At 41.6% G+C, this 21,313-nt stretch overlaps 1 protein-coding gene across 2 annotated transcripts in view; it reads right to left on the reverse strand.

Annotated features, from left to right (window-relative positions):
- The window catches only part of sox6 (SRY-box transcription factor 6), a 150,989-nt gene that overhangs the window by 106,140 nt on the left and 23,536 nt on the right, over nucleotides 1-21,313 (reverse strand). For both annotated transcript variants that reach the window (XM_015953106.3, XM_054732038.2), the window contains exon 3: nucleotides 15,037-15,088. In XM_015953106.3, the coding sequence (XP_015808592.1) occupies nucleotides 15,037-15,071 (35 nt within the window). In that variant the 5' untranslated portion in view covers nucleotides 15,072-15,088. The remainder of the gene's footprint in view (nucleotides 1-15,036; nucleotides 15,089-21,313) is intronic.

The following is a 21,313-nucleotide window of genomic DNA, read 5'->3' on the forward strand; positions in this document are numbered from 1 at the left end:
AACTTATTTCAGTCTCTCGAGTGAAAATTAAAACACAGCAAAAGGCTGAGAAAGGACCGTTTCCACAAGCTCACAGAGACAGGAGACTTGTCTAAATGAATTTGTTTAAATTGTTGCTCCATTATTGTTGACCTTCCCCTGCAAAAAGTCAACTCAATTACAGTGGCACTCCAGCTTCACTTCACATTCTCTCCTGGTACCATCTCCATTAGAAACCGCTGCGGCTGCCACGGGTAAAAACCACACTCCGATGATAGCCACCCAGAGCAAATTAAGCAAGCCACCTGAAGTGCACACTTTACATACTGAGCAGAGCATTGATAATTACTTTGCAGGGCAAATTATTTGCAATAATATGTTGCTGGAGGAGATGCCTTGTGTCTCACTTTAAACACTTGTGCAGCTGCGGCGACGGCGTGGTGGGTGTCCTCGCCTCGCTCCTCATCACCCCGAACCAAAGTAACGTCTGATGCAGGTGTGAGAGTGTTTAAAAGTCTCTGTCTAATCGGGAAGGGTCGATGAGCACTCAAAATACTTCCTACTGCAAAAACTGATTTCTAAGAAAGTAAAATGGCCTCAATTTTAGACATTTTGTCTAATTTTAGTCTAAAAAAACGAGATTTCTAGAATTACTTGATACAAGGTAAATGTTCTTAAAGGGGTACTATTTCAAATCATTTTTTTGAGCCAGTATGTGCTAAAATGACCCTTTTCAGGTTTAATGAAATGCCACCCAGCCCCATCTCCCCCTGTGGCCAGAATATCCCACTTGCAACTTTTGGGAATTGGAAAAAATTTAGCTGACATACCTGGCGCTGCAGTCTGGTTTCAGCACATTTCCTGCATGTTTTAGACCATGAACACATGTGATTTGTTTAATTTGGTGATAAACTGCCCCTGTAGACACAGAGGAAGGCTGGGAGACGTTTCAGCTGTTAGATTAAGGTGTTAAAAAGACAAAAATGCAGCGACAAGATAGGGTTGGTTTCTGTCATACAAACGGACACTAGGGGGTGCTAAAAGCATGCCTGAACTGCCTAGTCTCCCTTTAAATATGATCCAAACTTTCTTGTTTTGTGTGAAAGAATCTGCTGATGGGGGACGTGAAGTTTGCCGGGCTAGAAAAAGCTAATTCAGCAACTTTAACCACCTCATAGCAGTTTACTTTTTTTTTTTTACTGAAAACAAAAACATTTGGATTAGATTTAAGAATATTTCCTTATAAGGGATGCTATTTTTCTTCTTAGACTAAAAATAACGTACAATGTCCAAAAGTGAGGCTTTTTTAACTGTCTTAGAAATCAGATTTTGGGGCCTTTTCTCAGTGCCTTGCCCCACTCGCATGTCTTAAAGGCATGACAGCATCCCAGTTTTTGCAAAAATTTAAAATAAATGTCCAAACTAGTTCTCAACTTCAGATTTTTCCAAAGAAATGATCAGCTAGATATTTTTCTACAAACACCAGAGGACAGTGACTATTTGATTATCCCATTTTTAAGTTTCTCTTTCTTCTGGAAAGCTTATTACCAAATAAGCCACCAGTTGCTACTGAAGCACTTCAGTAAGTCTCAGAGCAAGTCAAGCCATCGACCAACACAGGCCTGTTTCATGAGCAACAGTGGAGCTTTGTGGTTTGCCTCATAGTTGACAAAAAAGTTATGAGGCCTTTGTGAGCCAAAGAAGGAAAACAGAGATTGGAATTTGGCAGGAACTTAATATACAGAAATCATCTGTTCATGCGACCCGAAATCTTCACGGAAACAATCGAGCATTGTTGAAGGAAAGAAAAGCGGCGGTGACAGATGACATATAGAGTGGCACCGTTTTTTTTTTACTTTAAACAAAGCCCCATTCAGTCCAGGTCCGTTGTGTCATTTATAAAGTTAAGTTCCTTTATGAGGCGAAGAATGAATTTCAGCAGACACCAGTGAAAAATATGTTTCAGTCGCCAAAAAAACAGAAACGTGGACAGAGGGGAGCTAGCACAGAAGTGACAGGATGCAGCTCCAAACACAACAACCATGACTGCAAAAGAGACAAAAAGTTGAGAGCATGAACACAAAAAGAAGAAAATGTTAATGAGCTAAAACATTTGAGCCAAATTCTCAGGACTTTAATTAAATATTATAGCAAAGAGCTGGAAAGGCTTTGCCTCGTTGACTGACTCTTATTTAATGAGGAAATGTTGTCTGGACCTTATTGGTCTCTCCAACAGAGGCTATTTACAGCTAAAGTGTCAAACTGTGGTAGCACTTCAGCTGGGTTTCATCTTACCTTCATATGCATATCCTACTTTTGATATTTGTACAACTTCTAAAAAGTAGAAAAGCAGTCATTTTTCCTTTTTTTATTAGAAATTTGAAGAAATAATTTCTAATTCAAGCGGTTGTTTTTCTTTTATTCCATCTTTCTAAGTTAAAAGTGGCAATGTGTGTTTTCCCAGGCGATAGGGGGCAGTACATAACTAGATCATTTTAAGCATGCTCTAATTTTGTGTTTGAATAAGACCTTGCCAACGGATGCCCATTAGGGTCAAGAATCCCTGGGAGCGCAGCCTTCATCAAAATGACAAACACACTCCTTTCATCACTGGCAACAAGTGAAGAGGTAAATGTGTAAAACAACATTTATGAATGACAAAAGTTTTGTAACCGTTTCTTACAAATTAATAATTAATTTTGTCCTCACGGGCTCCCATAGAAGGAAACACGGCATCTAATATGGTGTCGCCCAGTGACTTGGACCAGCTCCCATTTATTTAAGACATAGACAGATTTTTATGGTTATGTGTTACAAAGCCGCCGATTGTTCAACAACTGGGCATCATTTAATAGCCTGACCTGCCAGACTCGTCCTCACTGGCAGAGAGCCACGTGAGGGGCGGGACTAGCCAGCTCCAAAAGAACCAGTCAGAAAAAAGGCAGAAATGCCAACTTTACCATGTGACGGTGTAGTCAAAAATGGCGTCTGGTGATGGTGCAAACATCTTATTTTAGAAGAAAGGTTTTTAGCGCTTCTACTTGTTGTGGTTTTAAAGACCAAGGGTCTCATTTATTAAACATTGCGTAGAATCCTTACTAAAATCGTACTTAAGCGAAGCAGAAAAAAAGTACTTACGCCAAGAAGGTTTGTGATCTATCAAACATGGAGTACGCACAGCTGCACGCAATCTCCGCTTCATAAATCTGAGACTAACGAGAAAGGTTCTCAGCTGCTTTTTAGTCACATCCCGCCCTTACCACTCCCACTTACTGCCATAAATAGTCAATGCAAAGTGTCTTGTGGAGCTCATGCATATACATAAGCAGGCTGTTGCAGCGCTCCGCCAATGACATGGCGACCGTAGATCAAGGCAGATCAAGGAAGCGCAATTTCACAGAAGCAAGAATTGAGGTACTTGCGGGTGAGGTGGAGAAATGAAAGAAAGTGCTTTTTGGAGGTCACAGCAGTAGCATAACAAATAAGATAAAATCATCAGAGTGGCACAGCTTTGCTGAAGCCGTCAATGTTGTGAGTTCTTCAGAGAGATCTGTGGCCGATATAAAGAAAATGGTCCAATCAGGATTCTATCCCCAGACTCCCGGGTGAAAGTCACACACGCTAACCAGTCAGCCAATCAGAGATCTCCCTTGTCCAAGTAGCCGGGGCGCAAGATCAATCCGGTCAGTGACAGGACACTTACACTGTCACAGATGTATGACATTCTGTCTTCCGTATTCTGCATTTCAGACTGTCCGAGTGTGTGCGCTTGCGCGCGCGTGTGTGTGCGTGTGGGGGGTCTTGTTCTGTGTGAAAACGAAGCAGTACAAGTGATAATGCTGCAGGATTTCATAATTTTACCCTTCTCAGCAGCAGCACTGCAGGTGCTCTCCATGTCCAGCATGTGTGTAAGCCAGGTCCTTAGTCAACTTAAAGTTGCGCACATTTTTCCGCTAAGTTTTCTTTCATAAATCCCAAAGTTTGCGTGGAAAGTTGCTTACGCAGTTTTCTGACCCCGTTTTGTGCGTAAGCAAGCTTGATAAATGAGGCCCCAAGTCATTTAGAACAGAGGAAAGAGCCGCATCAAAATCCACATTAGACGTCATGTTTAAGAGAAAGTCAGCGTTGCGGTGTGTGACGTACGCTGCTCAGCGCTGATTGGCTCAGTTAGAACTCTCAGGGGGTGGGGTTATCTGAATAGGAGAGTTTTGCTGGTCAGACTACGTGGGAAGCACATTGATCTGCTTCTGTGTATGAAAAGTGGAACACAAATAAAGCTGCCTTGCCTACTTCTAACTATAAATTAAGGCATTAACACTCGTACAAAAGAAAAGTACACATCATATAAAACAACTGGACATTTTTCCACTTTTCATTTTCAACCCCTCATGCGTTTTATAGTGTATGAGCCCACGATCTAGGACAGAGGCAGGGTGTGTGGAGAGTAGCCACCTTTCACGTGACACACCAATTGGAAAATCAAAACAGGGCTAGTTCGTTTGCTCCACCCAGATGAGGCCATCTAGCTGAGCCATGATGAATAGGGGTCAGGCAAGCCACACCTCAAAGATTTATGATTAAGGCTTATTATGTTGGAAACTGACATTGATTGCTGATTTAAACTGCTGAAACCAATTAATTTGCCCCGGCTGAATAGAAAGCATGGGCAACAGTGTGTGTCAGTCTGACAGGTCAGAAGAAGCCTGGCAAAAGCGAAGGAACCAAATGAACGGCTTGGTAACCGGCTCGGTTCGGAGGTGGTTAAGACTCACCGCGTGTGATTGACGTCTGATACAGGAAGAAAGCGGGACTGGCAAAGAAAAGAGAGATCTGAAGAGGAAAACCAGTTGCTGCGGCCACTGATCTGAGTAATTGCCCTCCAAATTTGGTTCACAGCGCCCATGTACATGCTGCTGTTTCAGTGATGCTGAAATGGTTTCATTCATTGAGCGGCGCTGAGGAAACCTGAGTAAATGAATGTGAAACATAGCGCTAATAAAATCAGAGAGCTGACGGAAAAGAACAGAAAAGTGTGCTGTATTTCCAGGCTGAGGAATCGGGCGCTGCAGTGGATTAAATGCTGACTGAAACACAAAATGTCTCAACAGTCGGCTGCTCCCAAAGACTCGGATGCACCAAGTCCTCGCAGCACTTGTCCACAGCTGGAGCCGGTTATCAGAAAAGTATAAAACAAAATTAAACTCAGTCCTGTGTCATTTTGTGTGTTTTTAAAGAGAAAAGTTTATGAATACCGTTTAGATTTCTTATGCTTTTTTCCTGGTTTGCACAGACGACACTCGCACCGCGACATGGTTCCAAAATGAAATCATTAACTAAATTGCTTTCTTAAAAAGCCACAAGTGTGTGTGTGTGTGTGTGTGTGTGTGTGTGTGTGTGTGTGTGTGTTTGGAAGTGGGCCACAGGCCTCTGGTTCTTAGGCAGCCTCCTTCCCCGGCTCTGTTGTGGTTTCCTGCCACCACACTCATTACGCTTCGGCCTCAGCTACGGAGCACGGAGGCAGCTCGCTTCACTTCACTCCCTGGGCTAGACGGAAATAATTTGGTCATCTTAAACAATTCTCCATTATTTTCTTTTTAGCAAGGACCTCATTCAAAAAGCGGTGACAAAACATTAAATAAATAAAAATTTTAACAATTGTCTCTAAAAATCTACTTTTTAATCTAAAAAATGACTTAAAGGCTTTAAATAATGTGTTCACTTCCACCAATATAATCTAATCCATTAACTATTTAGTGATTAATTTGTTAAAAAGAAATCCAGGAGCATAAATCTTTATCTACAAATATAATTTTTTTTGAATAAAGTAACAGTCGGTGTTCAGTTTCTACAAAGACAAATTATGTAATACATTTTCTGGAAATGTCAATCCACATGAGATACGTTTCAATAAACAAAGCAGACAGAATAGAAGACAAATAGAGAGTGAAGGACAGACAAATATTTGTTATGATAGGAACTGTAGCTAAGCATGACCTCATCACACACACACACACACACACACACACACACACACACACACACACACAGCCATAGCCCTGACTGTGTACGTGCTCTCCAGTGACCTGAAGGTAGCAGATGTGTCGTTCACAGCCTGTGGAGGATGTAACCTTTCTGCAAACAATAGATGAAACTTGACAAAAGGTCGGTGCACTTGCGTCGCACTTTTTACAGTAAAAGTTAGTTAAATTTCAGCGGTCACTTTAGTAAATCATTCACTTGGTCAGATTTCTGTCAATGCCTCTGCAACCAGTTGGATTCCAATACGCTCTGTGGTGTCCCAAACCCTAACAGGGTTTAACAAAGGGTAAGCTGTTTATTTGAAGAAAAATATATAAAGCATTTTTTGAACAAGTGTATAATGTGATATTTCAGGCAGCCCTTCATTTGTTCGTATATTTATGCCTACAGATGATGTGCAGTCTCTTAATCCTGCTGTCAACAGGGCATAACCCACCAAGGCCTATCAAACATGGCAGCTGCATCACTAAAGCACCAGTTAAAAATACACAACTTGGTCTCTTCACATTCCCACTATTGTTTGTGAGACTGTAATCCGGGAGATCTAGCTACACGTGGAATGAAAATGGCAATTTTTTGGGGACCTACTGAAAAGATTCAACAAAATTCCCATATTTTGAGTGCAAAACCCAAAGCGTTAGCACGAGAAACATTGGGTCTGCTTGCCTGCATGCCAGTTTCAAGAAAAAGCTCTCTAAAAGCTATCAAAAGTTTAAACATTTCCCACATCCTTGTCCTGTGGGTGTGCCTGTTAAGTGCTTCACTCCCTCTGTTGAAAACCTCTGAGGAATTGCATCATGGGATGGCGAGTATGATGGTAGCAACATACTGTAACATTGGGGAAATACCTCATTTTGCTTGATTTGATTTGCACCTTGTGTGCTGTCCAGCTGGCTGCTCGGATTAGTCTGAGCTGTGGTGTTTTTAACAACGGCAAAGTCCCTGTTTAGGCCACACACACACACGCACACGCGCGCACACACACACACACACGTACAACACAGTCTTTGTTTTGATGCACTTTTCTGTTATCTGATTACTATCATACATTACCCCTCTCGTTTTAAGAGTGTTTCTTATCACACTCTTGTTTGATGCAGTTAGAGTTGATGCATTATGAACTACACACCAAGAGTCAGCAGTGATCTGCATATTCAATAACTTCCGTAATTATATGCGCAATTCATCAGATGGGATGTGATTGCAGGGGAAGTGGAATAGAGAGGAGCAAAGAGGTCTGATTCCTGGAGGACTAAAGTCTAATCACAAAACTAACATGATAATTGAAATCTAAATTGAAAGGCTTAGCTCTCAGGGAGAGTATGTCAGACACGGTGTGTAGTCGGAGTGAAACAGGGGAAGAGGGGCTTGCAGGAGCCCTCGGAGTTAAACAGAGCGACATCGGTATGAACAAAAGAGAAAGTAATTTTGCAGCTAATACTAAAACAAGCTCCCAACATGTCTCTGTGATCCATTTGCATGTCAAAACTAGAAAGAAAGAAAAAGAGAAAACACAAACGAAAACAGAAGCACTTTCTCATCGCTTGGATAAATCTATTTATAGAAGTTTGATTAAATATTCATCATTTAATAGATCCTGATTAAAGTTTCACTTCCCTAGTTACAAGGGAAGATTTAGATTGGGTTTTGTTGCAATTTACCGATATACCACTAGGTGTCACTAAATCCCCATTTTTCATGAGAAGTGTTTGGGGGGGGCGGGGGGGGATTTAAACAAAATATTATTTTAAAGATTTAAATCCACAAGATTTGATTAGATTTGAATTTAACGTTTAATTCATTTCTGTGATTATTGCCTTGACTTGATACAAAATGAAAAGTAGTTGCCTGATAACTACACTTAATTAATAATCACCTCTCATGATTTATGTGTTGTAAGTGGAAGAATCAGGGAAAAGAAAAAGTGCAGAAAAGTCCTAAGACTCATCTTCCTCTCTGCCCCCTATTGTCTGTCCTGATCGCAGGATTCGTTCTCGTCCCTCTATAACGTTTAATTAGATATGCCAAATTCATTAACCTGTGCTGCTGTTACGCTGGCCTTGGTCATAAATACGCTTAATGTGAGCAGACATTTTGCAGCTGTAATAAGGGACATAAAACTCATAGAAACACACACCGTTCCTCTCTAATCATGGATCATTCTAACTCAGCAGTGTTTTACAGCTCCTCTTCCATTCACCAGATGTTTAACGATATTAACCCAAGCTTGTTTTCTTTTAAAAAGCCCAAAAAATAATTTTAGTTAGAATTTAAAGCTATAGCAGTATATCTATAATTTTAAGACTCGCTTTAAAATGTTCACATAACATAAAATGAGTCAAAAAATATGGAAAGAGATGATGCAAAGCAGTTTGAGGTCAAAGTTCAGGCTTACCTTCATCAAATCAGCAAATAAACTTCACAATTTTCTCTGTGATTGGATGAGTTTTCCCAAAAAGATCTTTTATTAACTGCAAATATTAAATGTACTCATTATAAATACCAGGGGTGTAGACTCGAGTCACATGACTTGGACTCGAGTCAGACTTGAGTCATTATTTTAATGACTTTGACTTGACTTGATAAAATGTATAAAGACTTACGACTTGATTCGGACTTGAACACCAATGACTTGCGACTTGAATCGACTTGCTTCTGCTGACTTGATGATGACTTGAGCATACTTGATATTTTAGCACAAAAGTGGCGCGACTCGGACAAAAATCATAAATCATTCTTGGTTCTGGGGTTGATCTTGTACTGCTAAATGCAGCAACATTTTGTTTATAATCAGTTTCTGCTGCACTTTCTGCTTGTTTGAGCAAATAAATGAAGCTTTAAGAAGTTTTATTTCTGTAATTTATTTATTATTTTGTCATTTAATTAAAATTGGACAGATGACTTGAATATGGCTTGAAAATTCAAAGTTAAGGACTTGGACTTGACTTAGACTTCCACATCATTGGTTTTGGACTCGACTTGGACTTGGTTGTCTTTGACTTGGACTTGACTCAAGACTTAACTGGAAAGACTTGTGATTTACTTGTGAATTGCAAAGCAGTGACTCGGTCACACCTCTGATAATTGCATCTGCAGTGCAGTGGGAATGAACGCCTTGTAAGTCGTACTTGGGGGGCAGCTCTGGTGCACCTGTTTCAGGGACTAGAAGTGAGCCAGATTGAAGTTGAGTGGAGCACAGCAGGATGTTGAATCTCATTTCCTGATGTTTGGGCATCTTGCCTCGAATAACAGCAACGTGACTCTACCACTGACTTTGTTTGCTTTAAAATGTTGATGTTTTATCTCCACAAATACCACAAGCCTGGAAGAGTTCTGACGTGTGGTGGAGTTGCTAATGCTAACGGTTAGCTTCTACTAATCGAGACGTTCTCTGCTGTTTCCTGGACGCTAAACCAACAACAGCCTTCCCTGTTGTGAGTCAAGACGGGTGAGTCTATGAATGTTAAGTGACAGTGTGACGTAGATCTGTCAGGTTTTTCTAATCTGCAACAGGTGTAGGAGACTATTTTCATGGTCAGCCTGCATGACAACCTCAGAGGGACTGATTATAATCTCTCTTGTTTAAAGTTTTATTTTCCATACAAAAAAGAAACATGGAACACAAATTCAGGACAAACTGCTAATTGTAAAACATTTAGACCCATTTTACTGTCCCAGGATTACACATGGACCTCTGCGGTCCTCCATCCCCCAGTGGTCTTGCTGAACAAGCTGCACCAAAGAGCCTATTAGACCTGAATCCCACTTCGCTGTTTAAAAGGGTCTTGTCCTTTCAGTACTTCTCTGTTCTGTTTTTTCATAGCATAGGTGGTAAAAGAACACAAGTTCATTGTTCTCTCGCAGATGGAAGTTGGAGTTACCAGGGTAACCGCTCTAATCCTCCTCTTTTTTCACCATTTCTTTCATATTTACAGCCCATTGAGTGCTACCTTTTAAGTCCTGGGCCAGAAAGCTCGCCCACTTTTAATTAGCTCTGATTCTATTGGCCAGGAGACAGCGTGATGAGCTAATCGAAATTTACAAAATAATGACGTACCGCGAGCAGCTACTTCTTCCTCCCGAGGCCTGCTCCAAGAATAACAATAATGAGGCCATTATGGAGGATTCCTGTTTAAAACACCACGCTGCCACCAAAAACAGAGGACATAATTGCTCTGGTGTTTTCCATACAATCAACAACCCATTGTGGGTGACTTGAGAATGAAGAGAGCAAAGAATGAGTGTCATAATGATTGGTCTGTGCTGCCTTTGAGTTCCTGTACAAAGTGTCCACTGAGCAAGGACCTTGATTGACTGCTGATTTGCTTGCGGATGAAGACAACTGTCTGGCTTTGTAGGAAAATGTCCTTTATGCTTATTCTTGTATGCGTTTCCATTCAAATAGCCCCTCCTCAGGCCACATTGGAGAAGAGCCATTCATACGGCAATAGTCAGCGTGTCTCCATGCCTTGAAACGTTCCAAGTACTTAAAACTACACTCTATGAAATGAAATATTGAATTTAGCCAAGTTATGTCAACTGGTTGCACTAAACCCGATGAGGGTTGCAGAGGTGCCCGTCTCATAACCGGATGGTTGTGGGATCGAGTCCTGCTCAGTGATGCCACGTCATTTAAGCCACCTTGCCTGCTGGTGGTGGTCGGAGGGACTGCTGGTGCTGGTGTTCAGCACCCTCAGCATGTCCCAGGGCCACCGTGGCTGTGTTGTGACTCATGATTTAGCTGTAGAACCCTAGAAGGCGCTATACTAATACAGGCCACTACCTATTTAAACCAAGTTGCTTAAACGTAGAGTGCATATGTTGTTATTTGAAAAGTAAATGTACATTACATCATATATTTACTATTAGGTGCAGAGGAACTAGTTGACATGACTTGGTTAAGTCAAGTCAACATTTCCTTTCTTGGACACTACACACAAGACAAAAAGGAAGACCAACACATTCCTATATGTCAACACTGATGTTCAAACATGCATGACTGGACTCCAAAAGTATCTGGATTACAAAAGCTGTTTGGTCTGTTTAGAAAGTGTCAACAGACAAGGATCAATCCAGAGAAGTGATGAAATGATTTGATACAGGTTGCAGGTTGAGTTTGGTGTACCAACAGCTATCAGCTGTGCTCCATTGTTAGAGAGAAGAGAAAGAGGGGCTCGAGGGCAGAAGGAATGCTAAGTGGGCCCCTTTAGCCCAGTCAACCTTCAGTGGGTTTCATTTATCTTCATCTTGTTAGACTAAATTAATTAACAATCTCAATGTTACACACTTTCTCCTTTCATTACATCAAATAATGGTGAAAATGCAGGGGGAGGTCCTGCCCACTGAGACTCTCTCTCTCTCTCCCTCCCTCCCTCTCTCCCTCTCTCTCTCTCTGTTCACATCTGCGTTTGGTTCCTTCCTCGTTTTCTCTCACACTGACTGTGCAGACAAAAAAGTGTTATAAAAACGTGTCTAAAGTGAAAACACATCACATAAACAAAGAGAAGTAAACAAGCGTGAATGACGGTCTGTTGAAGACACACCGAAAACTGTCGCTTAACTAGGGTTTGAACCAGAAAGTGAAACAAAAGCTCGAGTCAGAGTTCAATTCATTTCTGTGAGGATATCTTTCCTTAAGAGAAGCATTTGTTTAAAATGAAAATGTGCACTTTTGTAACTACTAAAACTCTACGTGAGTCAAAGCCAAACTCATGACTCAGTGCATTAATGAAACCACATCTGGTGCTACGCAGATATGAATTGCAGCAATAAAATAGCCAATGACAGGTGGAAATTTTAACAGATTTGTGCATTCAAAAATCCCCATTTGACCTATTGTTTAAAGAGGACATGCACTTGTTATTTCACTAAATTAGCTGTGTTCTCTATTATAAATCAGTGTCTTATGGGTCGTTCTCTGTGGAAAAAAGCCCTGGGGCTCCTGTTTTAAGAAATAGGAGGAGTGGGGTCCAGACAACAGCAGGGATGTTTCTCAATGTCAAGGCGCTTGGCCTTGCAAGGTGATGTCTTTCGAGGCCAAGCGCCTTGCTTACGAGGATACCGTCCTTCCTTGGTCAAAGAAAACGGTTAAATGGAACAGACTTGCATCACGTGACCGTGGCTTCCACGGCGGTCACGTATCGTCACGTGACACGGGAGATGACGTTATATTTTATATGTATTAGTTTCAGTATAAATATATAACGAGCCTTTTACTTTTGAAATTGTGTATATGTTTATTAAATTAAAAATATAAGTGAGTTACTACCCGCTAGCCACCGAAGCTGCAACTACTAAGCAACTAACCAACAATACTGTAGATAACTTCTTTGGATCTAAAAAAAAAAAGCATTTTTAATTAGTTGACTTACTTTTAAACTTGAAATTTGCCCCCGAAGTAGTTGCCTGCTTCTGATCCGCCAATCCGTTTGAAAATACCGTGGTGTATTCTGGGTAATTTTTGACCAAGGCTAGGCTACAAGACACCTCCCGTGTATCCTTGCTCAGCTAGCTAAACAGCTAACAAACGGAGAACACATGCCTCGGTAGAACATGAACACTGGAACACGTCTTGGCAGCTCCCGATGACGTATCTCCTAGGCAACGGGGCCGGGGCCAAGACATCAAGGCGAGGTTCCTTAGTATTGAGAAACACCCCAGGATTTTTCATGAGATTCAGACAGCTGGCCTCGGATGCATGGCTAACAGCAATGCAACTATCTTCCAATGTCTCAGTTTACTCTGCGACGTTCATGTTTTACCTTTAAAATGACTAAAGTCTGAAGGAGTTCCACCATGTTGTAGAGTTGGTAACGCTAACGGTTAGCTTCTACTCACTAAGACATGCTCTGCTCCCTCCTGGCTGATACAGGCAACAGCAGAGCCTTCTCCGTCGAGAGCCCAGATGGGTGAGTGCATGATTGCTAATTTTCAGTGTGAAGTAGATCTGTGTGGCTTTTTCTGACCTGAGAGTCTCCCTATCTATTTCTTATCAGTGGTTAACGCAGGAAATAGGAGTAGAAGACTATTTTAACGTTTAGACTGCATGTGAAACTTAAGTGTGACCGATCGTATTTCAAAAAGACCAAATATTGAACGTTTCCAAATGAACCTCACCTTTAAAGAAAGAAACTGGGAATCTCATTGGAAGAACAAACTGATATATTCCCTTTTTTTTGTCTATTTTCACCCACCACACAGCTCACTTCAGGACACAAGTCTTATCAAAGCAGAAGGACAACCCCTGTCTGCCTTTAATCTTGGCCCGATTGTCTAAGCTTCAGTCAGTGTGCAGCGTGTCCTTTTACTGCAGCCTTTAATTAAAACTGACATCGACAAAAGGAGGCGCATTAGTATTGCTATAACATGTTTCTGTGTGAACAAACCATGCTTTTTTCACATCTATGGAGAAGAAAAAAGTTGAGGTCATTTTTTTTCTTCTAAAAATAAGTAACTGCTGTGTCTCTGCTACATGGTCCCACACTCATCCTGCAGCCTTTACAAGATCCACATCTTCTTTTGGACAGTTAGTTATCCACCAAACTGCTTTGGACAGGTGGAGAGACTTAACAATCATGCACCTCCGTAAGAGCAGAAATGGCAGTGGCTGTCAGAGATGTAACATGCTGCCTGCCTGAATTACGACTGTCGGATCGTGGTGGCAACACCACAGCAAATAAATTGGTGCCAAGGCCTCAAACATGAAAGAAAACAAGTTCTGTAGACATTTTATTTGTTTACTGCAGTAAATATACCAAGCTATGGTGAATACATTCTAAATACATATTTAAAGTTGTGACTCTTAGCTGTGCACCAGCGTTGGGACAAAGGGGAACTGTTTTCAGCTCATGGTTAAGAAAATAAAATGTCCAACAAAGAGCTCAGACTGGATGATTTAGCAGTATTTAATTTGCCTTCAGAACTAAATTTGCTTTTTTTTTCTCCTCTATTTTTTCTTTTAAGGTTATAAATGTGGGATTCCATCTGTTAAAGTTTTAAAGAAAATTAAAATCATTTCTAACAGGCAAGACATCTCCCTATTGAATTCCTGAAGGACTTTTGACGAGCAGGAGTAATGGTATCAAATTGTCCTTTCTTTTTAAAATGCCCCCAGCAGTTCTAAGAGAGAAAAAAATGCTGTTAATTTAATCAAATAAGTGACCTTTTGAAAAAGAAATCAAAGAGGATTCATTAGCTTTAGTAAAGTTTGGCTGACAGCAGCTTTGAAAGGCAGATGCTGCTGCTGTGGCTTTTAATGAGCCAGCCCTAATTAGGGAGCAACACTAGAGCCTGGAGAAGGTGGCTGACTAGGAAAGGAGCCAATGGTAAATAAGCTTGCTTATTTGCTTCTATGTATAATGACAGCACAAATGTTTAATTAGAAACACAAGATGGGCAAAGATTGTTTAAAAAAGGGGAAATCTTTACATTTGGTTGAACACAAACACGTGAAACAGTAACAACACGTCACAGATGCGCCAGCAGTTGCCTCACCCTAACATCCCTGATAAGGGTGTTTAGCAAGACAGGGCAGATGAGGAGAGCAGTCAGACGAGACCGTGCGGTACAAAGACACGGAGAGCCTGACCTGCAGGCTGGTAAAACTGTGAAATGAGGGAAGGGGAGGGGTGAAGACAAATTGTGTGTGTGTGTGTGTGTGTGTGTGTGTGTGTGTGTGTGTGTGTGTGTGTGTGTGTGTGTGTGTGTGTGTGTGTGTGTGACCCTCAAGTTGTTGATGTGTGCTTTCAGTCTGAGTCAAGGCTACCAGGGTCAGCATGCTTCTCAGTCACACACACACACACACACACACACACACAAAAATGCACGCACGCACACACACGCAGCCAGGATCCATGTTTCAGGATCCCCTTTTAATGTACGTGTGCGCACAACGTTGCACTCACACGTGGGACAAAGTGCACAGCTACCTATGTGTCAGACGGATTAACCCCATGAGCCCGCTACCACCCCCCTGCCCGACCTGTGATCCTAAATGGCAACAACGGAAATGAAACTAACCTCAGTAAAAAGCTGCTACGAAGAAAGCCCTCCATGTCAGCGTGTGGGGTTTCTGGCAGGAAAAATCACAGAGAACACTTTTTTTTAATGAGAAATGAGGAATATTCAAGAAGAAGAGCAAGGAGAGAATGGGAAGAAGGGAGAAAAAAAGAAAAGAGGAAAAAACACACACTGATTATACATCTTCCTCTTATACAAGATCTTATGTCTTTAATTAAAGCAGAAATATGACTTGGAACCCATCCTCTCTTTATGAACTGACATCATTAATTATACCTCTTTGGATGTTGGATTTGCATACAACATCGGTTTGCACTGATGATATGTTTGCATCAAATAAACTCTGCCTACTGATCTCTACACAGCCTTTATCCGCTGCTGTGTGCAGATATATACGCGCGTGGATCCAAGCTCAGTAACCACAGATCCAATCTGCTCGGAGTAGCCAGCGGTGGTCCAGCTGCAACCCATGTGTGGCGAAGCTGCTGCGGCTTCTAGGAGCCCGGCCGCTGGGAATCGTAGCACCAATGAGGCAAAAGGATGTGGTCATGATGTCACCGCTTGTATGGGTCGTTCAGAAGCTTCAGCCACAAAATACTGGAGACACATGGCTAAAATTGACTTCCAACAGGTTTCCATGATGTTGCTGGTCTGTGTAATATACACTTTTATTGTGTTAAGACTGGCTGAAAATTGATCGGGACGTGCATGTGCTTTGTTTTAAGTGGTGAAAACAAGCAGGGGTTTGGCGGAACAAATTTGTCAGAGGAAGATTTATCACTCGCCAAAATTTCTATTTCTCCCAGATTTCACAAGAAGCCTTAAAGATCTTCAGCTTCTGGTAAACGACAAGTTCTAAGAAAGAAAATGAAAATAAGAATATATATATATATATATATATATATATATCTTATGGAATAATTTTCCAACAGCTGGCACCCGTTCAGTCCACACTCATACCCAGCTGCAGTTTTTACCTACAGTATATTCTCAATAACACGAGGAAATCATTATTTTTATGGGAAATTATTAAACAATCTTAGGAAGCAGGCTGAGGTAGCAAACTCAAAGTGCAATATTAAAAGTGCTAAACTTTAAAAAATGTGTAATCTTTCAGTTAAGTCCCGTTTCAGTTTTTCTGAATGAACTTTGACTCCTGCACACAGCATAGAGCTGGAAGAGTGGACGCCGCACCAACCACTACTGCCTGTGTTTGGCCGCATTTGCGGGTTCTACTTGTTATAAACTCTATGGTTGACAGGATGTTTTAGCTAGGCTTCAGCTCCGGAAAAACTCCGTGGAGATCTGGAGCTAGAACGGCGATGGAACGCGTTCATAAACCCATTTATGTTTATGTTTATGTATTTAGCAGACGCTTTTGTCCAAAGCGACTTACAAGTGATAATCGGCATTTTGCCCTTGAGGCTAACAACAACAATAACAACAACAACATTGACGTCAGTCATGGAGAGTAGGGAACAAGGAGTGGACAGTAGAGAGGGGGGACGCATGCCAGGACGAACACTCACTTTTACGTTCGTCAGGCAAAATACGAACAAGTTCAGTTCACGTTCGCGAAAAAACGAACAAATTCACGAACGATCGTTCAATGAACGCGTTCGGGCACAACACTGTGAATTTATATATATATATATATAGAGAGAGAGAGAGTCGTCATAGTAAGACATTTCACCTTGACATTTAATCTCTCCTCTGTCTTCTTCGTTTCATTACCTTCAAGTTGAAAAGATAAATATGAGTGCACATTCCTAACTGCAGAACCACCTTTACCACCGTTGATGAGAAAAACGTTTGTCTTTGAAATACAACTTTAATGACAATATTCCACAATCAGAAAAAAAAACATATGAAGAAATGACATGTCGACCCTTAAAACCTTAAGTTTTCATGACATGGGTGTAATTTGGCATTTCCCCCCTCTCTCTTGAACTGCTTACGAGACAAAGCCTTTGAGAAAATGGAAAGAATGAGCCAGGCCCAAGGACACTGTGCCTTTCAGTCTGGCCAGCACTTAGCGAAGCAGTGGTTCCACAAGGCCCAGAGGGCTCAGCCGAGACTTTTCTCACAATAAGGTGTCTGGGGAGGCGGGGAGTGGCACAGCCAGGGGTACTGCAGCTCTGCTCTTTTCTCCACTCAGACGGCCCCAGTGCACATAATACCATCACCATGCCACAGCGCACCAGGCCAGTGACAACGTGAGAAAACAACCGTCAAACAGTGCAGAGCACCTCAAGCGTGTCTCCTCACTTCCCTGAGTGCAAAAAGCACCGACCGCAGGCAAACACCAACCAAAACAATATTCTGCACGAATCCACTTTCATCTTGATGCAAAAATGAAACAAAAGGTCAAAGAAAAATATACAATTGTTTGGAAATTCTGTTAAAATTGAGCATTTGCATAACTAACGGGGTAAATTCTTTATGTTAGCTTAACTCCTGTTGTTTTAACTCTCTGTATCTTTGTGTTTTCTCAGCTGTTCCAGCTCTTTGAACTGTGATCAAAAACAACCGAACTCAGACTTAAAAAGCAAAGGTCTGGTTTGGAGAGCAAACGACCAAAGTACGAGGATAAAAAAGTGTTTTTATCTGAGCACAAATAATAAGCCTTGTCAATTAGGGCTTGGCTAATTCAAGGGAGGACTTTGATGAGAGAGAAACTTGGAGGAGAGACATCCCGAAGTTGGCCTGAACCGGTGCGGGCAGCTCAGCAGCCCTTTCAAAGAACCGGCCTCTGCCAAAAGCTGCCTCTGCTTAACCGAGTCTCCCACCATCTGCAACAAATGTGCTCTATTAAAGCAGTACCATATGGACAACAAGCTAGCTATTAACACGGCTTCAGCACATCCCTTAACCTAGCCCAGATTTCAAACTTCCAGTCAAATTGACTGCTGAGTTAACGCACCGCCAGCAGCCATGTGGGTCTTGGCACGAGGCAGCCCTCTCAGTCTTCAGTCATTAACAGGCTCACATAGCGCGCAGTGAGACACAGAAGTTAGCTGCACGGCTCGCACCAGTTACGACTTCCCAGGTTAATTGATGTATTTCCCCAAAATAAGCCTGTGAAGAAAATTCTGCCTCTAGAAAGAAGGATGCGTTGAGTCTTTGTCAGGACTGATTCAATTAACTCAGCTTGGAAATAAGCTCAGCAGAGCCGGTGTGTCAGCCTAGCTGGTGGCTTATTTCTCATATGTTCCATAGGGATGAAGAGTGAATTTGCTCCTTCTGCCTGGATCCAAAATGGCAGTGATTAGCCCTGTAGGGCATGGGTAGACACGGGTGGGGTTAGGGGGATGTACTTGACTTTAATCCCTGTGGGCCTGGCAGCCGTGCAGACACCTCACCCTTGTCTGAGTCACAGCGCGACCTACCAACCACTCACAAAGCCATGCAGTCTTCTCTTGGATGACGCCACGACGCCACAGCTATGAGAGCGCTGCGGTGTGACCCAGAGACAACAAGTACCTAATCAGTTACAGTTTTTGGTTTTAACTCAACTTTTTATTAATTATGTTCAGTCTTTTCTGCTCCCCTTGTCTCAGTAGCTTCTTTATTGTACACACTTAAGGATCGAAGGCACAAAAATGAACGTATATGCAGATGTGCTCCATGCAAACAGCTGTTTGTCACAAATTTGCTTTTTGTGCATTATTTTTTTTTTGGTCAGTTTGAAGCTCCCTCTTGGTACGTTTGAGTTTGCAGCAGCTAAAAAAACATTTGAAAGGTTTTATTTTATTTAAATAGAAATTTCAAGCTTATTGCTTTAAAACACTGTAGTTTCCACTTGAAAGGGGGAAAACTCTTTGCTGACAGTTTGAATAAAATACATCTGTTTGTGAGGAGATGCGGTGCAGAAAAAACGCCAGCGTCTCAGTTTTACACCAACTCAACACTCAGACCGTTACAAAGAAACGGTGAAGCTTGGTCCAGCAAACACCAAACGACAGAATGCATACGCACTTTGTGAAGAATGCATGCATTCACACACCTTATGTTTACTAATGTAAACTTTGCACTTCCTATACTTGCACACACACACAGCACAGAGAGCATGCTTACACACACACACACAGACACACCTATTCCAGCCAGAGGTACCAGATGAGTAGTGAATTAATTTGTGTGAGCCACTCCAACATTAGGAAGGTGTGTTGAAAGGTGTCTGCTCATGTTTCAAATTAAACGCGCTGCTGGTCAGCATTAGCACCTCGCCACCCGTCGGCAACTGACACTTAGGGAGCCGGGGGGTGGGAGGTAGGGGGGAAGAGGGGGGGGATCCCATCCGCTGTTCACACTGGAATAATTAGAACATGTCAGGAAGAATTAATTTCCTCATTTTTCAAAAGGATACACAGAAATTACCATGTTATTATATGACAGGGTCCCTGGGAGGATTGGATTAAATTTGATTTCTTGTGCAGCCCACACAACAAATTAAAGTCATAAATAAGATGGAAAGAAGCGGGCACGGAGCATATGTTTATGGCAATGAGTGAAACCAAGGGAGCAGAAACAACTATCTTCATTTCATTTTATTTAAATCAGGCCAACACCGTGTGTCTGAATGACAGCGTCTGCTAATGGGTCGAGATTAGAGGCTCCTTGATATTAACACACAGGTCTTACATCTCCTACTGGAATGAATAAAATGCATGGTGTGTACACCTGAAGATGAGACTGATCTGCACAGGTGTTGCTTGCAAACTTAGAGCACCTACATTTAAAACTTTAGTTTTTATTCTAAGTTAGATTTCTTTGTAGACACCCAAACAATTCCATCTGTTACAGAGTTTCATTCAAATGTCAATGCAGCTCTACTCCTTATTAGACTTTACTGGACATTTCAGTCACAAAGTGTATAAATAACAAGAATTTACTGAAAAATTAATTAATTCGTTAATATTTTTTATTAAGACAATAATTTCTTCCAGAAACAAAACTATGATAATAAAAAACTACAAGTCCAGCAAATGCAGATTAAAAGGCAACTAATTGTATAAGATGTATGAATAAAAGGGTGTGTGTATTGCTTCAATCAGCAACATATAGGACATTATTTTGCATCTTGCATGTTCCGATGATCATGTTGGTTTAGCAATACAAAGCAACGCAATCTGGCCTCCGGAGGTTTTCTGTTTTTTTTGCAGCTTTCTTGAAATGGGCTGTCATTAGAGCGCAGCGCTCCCCTGGGCACCACAAACTTTCAATAATTTGCGAATCAATTAACTGGCTACTCTGAACGCAACAGGGATTTCACACTCCGGGGTCGAGGTGCATTATCGGTTGGAGACGATTCATGGTGTTTTGGGCGAGAAGCTCATGGTTGAAATCGTTAATTTGTTTTACCAGACTTTTAGTTATGCTTTACATTCTACAGCTGTGGTGCGAGAAGATTAACAGCATCCTTGCTGCTCCCGTGTTTTTGAGGGGGGTACAGTAGGAAAACGACAAGGAGGACGAATGAAAAATACGTAGTAGCTTTTCACTCTTAAGGTCTACTGAAGTAACGACAATAATACACTCAAAGTTCATCACAAGTAATTCCGAATATGATCCACTGCAAAGACAAATGGATCCGATGCACAATCACTTCTAGGGGCATCGATGCCCAGTTTAACTTGGCGATCCACTGGAGTAATTGAGGTTGATGAAACTGAAATCATTGTTAGGCAGTCAAGCAATCTCTGTTGGGCGTGTTGACCACAATCATTGAAGGGTCAGTGGACTGAAGAGGCTCATTTGTTGAATAACACACCGAGATCAACCATTCAGAGGTTATTCATTTTCATTTTACGATGAAGTGCTGTTTATTTAATTTCTAACAAAATGGCTCCCCACATCCCTTCAGTGGCTCCATCAATACCGAGCTGAAAAGCTGTGAGACTGTGTGGCTGCGGCTTATTAGATAAATGGCACATTAACAAAAGAGTGTATCCATTCAGACGGTTCAACACATTCTCAGGTGTCTCCAGATGGGGACTGAATGAATGTAATTAAGCATGCTATAGAAGCAACACAAACTCAATTACTTCCTGTCATATTTGGAGATTAATTAAACCTGCGAGTCAGAAATACTCTGGTTATTGATTGTACTTGGTTACAGATACACGTGAGCAGGACTCAACCACAGCTAGCCCACTGAGGCCTTGTGCTAAAGTAGGCTTCTGTAACAAAACTGACAGGTGACAAAGATAGATCAAGAACTTTAGTATTTGTCACTAACTCTTATTGGCCATTTGATAAATCCAACGTTTGCTTG

Source organism: Nothobranchius furzeri, chromosome 9 (assembly GCF_043380555.1).
Source record: "Nothobranchius furzeri strain GRZ-AD chromosome 9, NfurGRZ-RIMD1, whole genome shotgun sequence".
Classification (NCBI taxonomy): domain Eukaryota; kingdom Metazoa; phylum Chordata; class Actinopteri; order Cyprinodontiformes; family Nothobranchiidae; genus Nothobranchius; species Nothobranchius furzeri.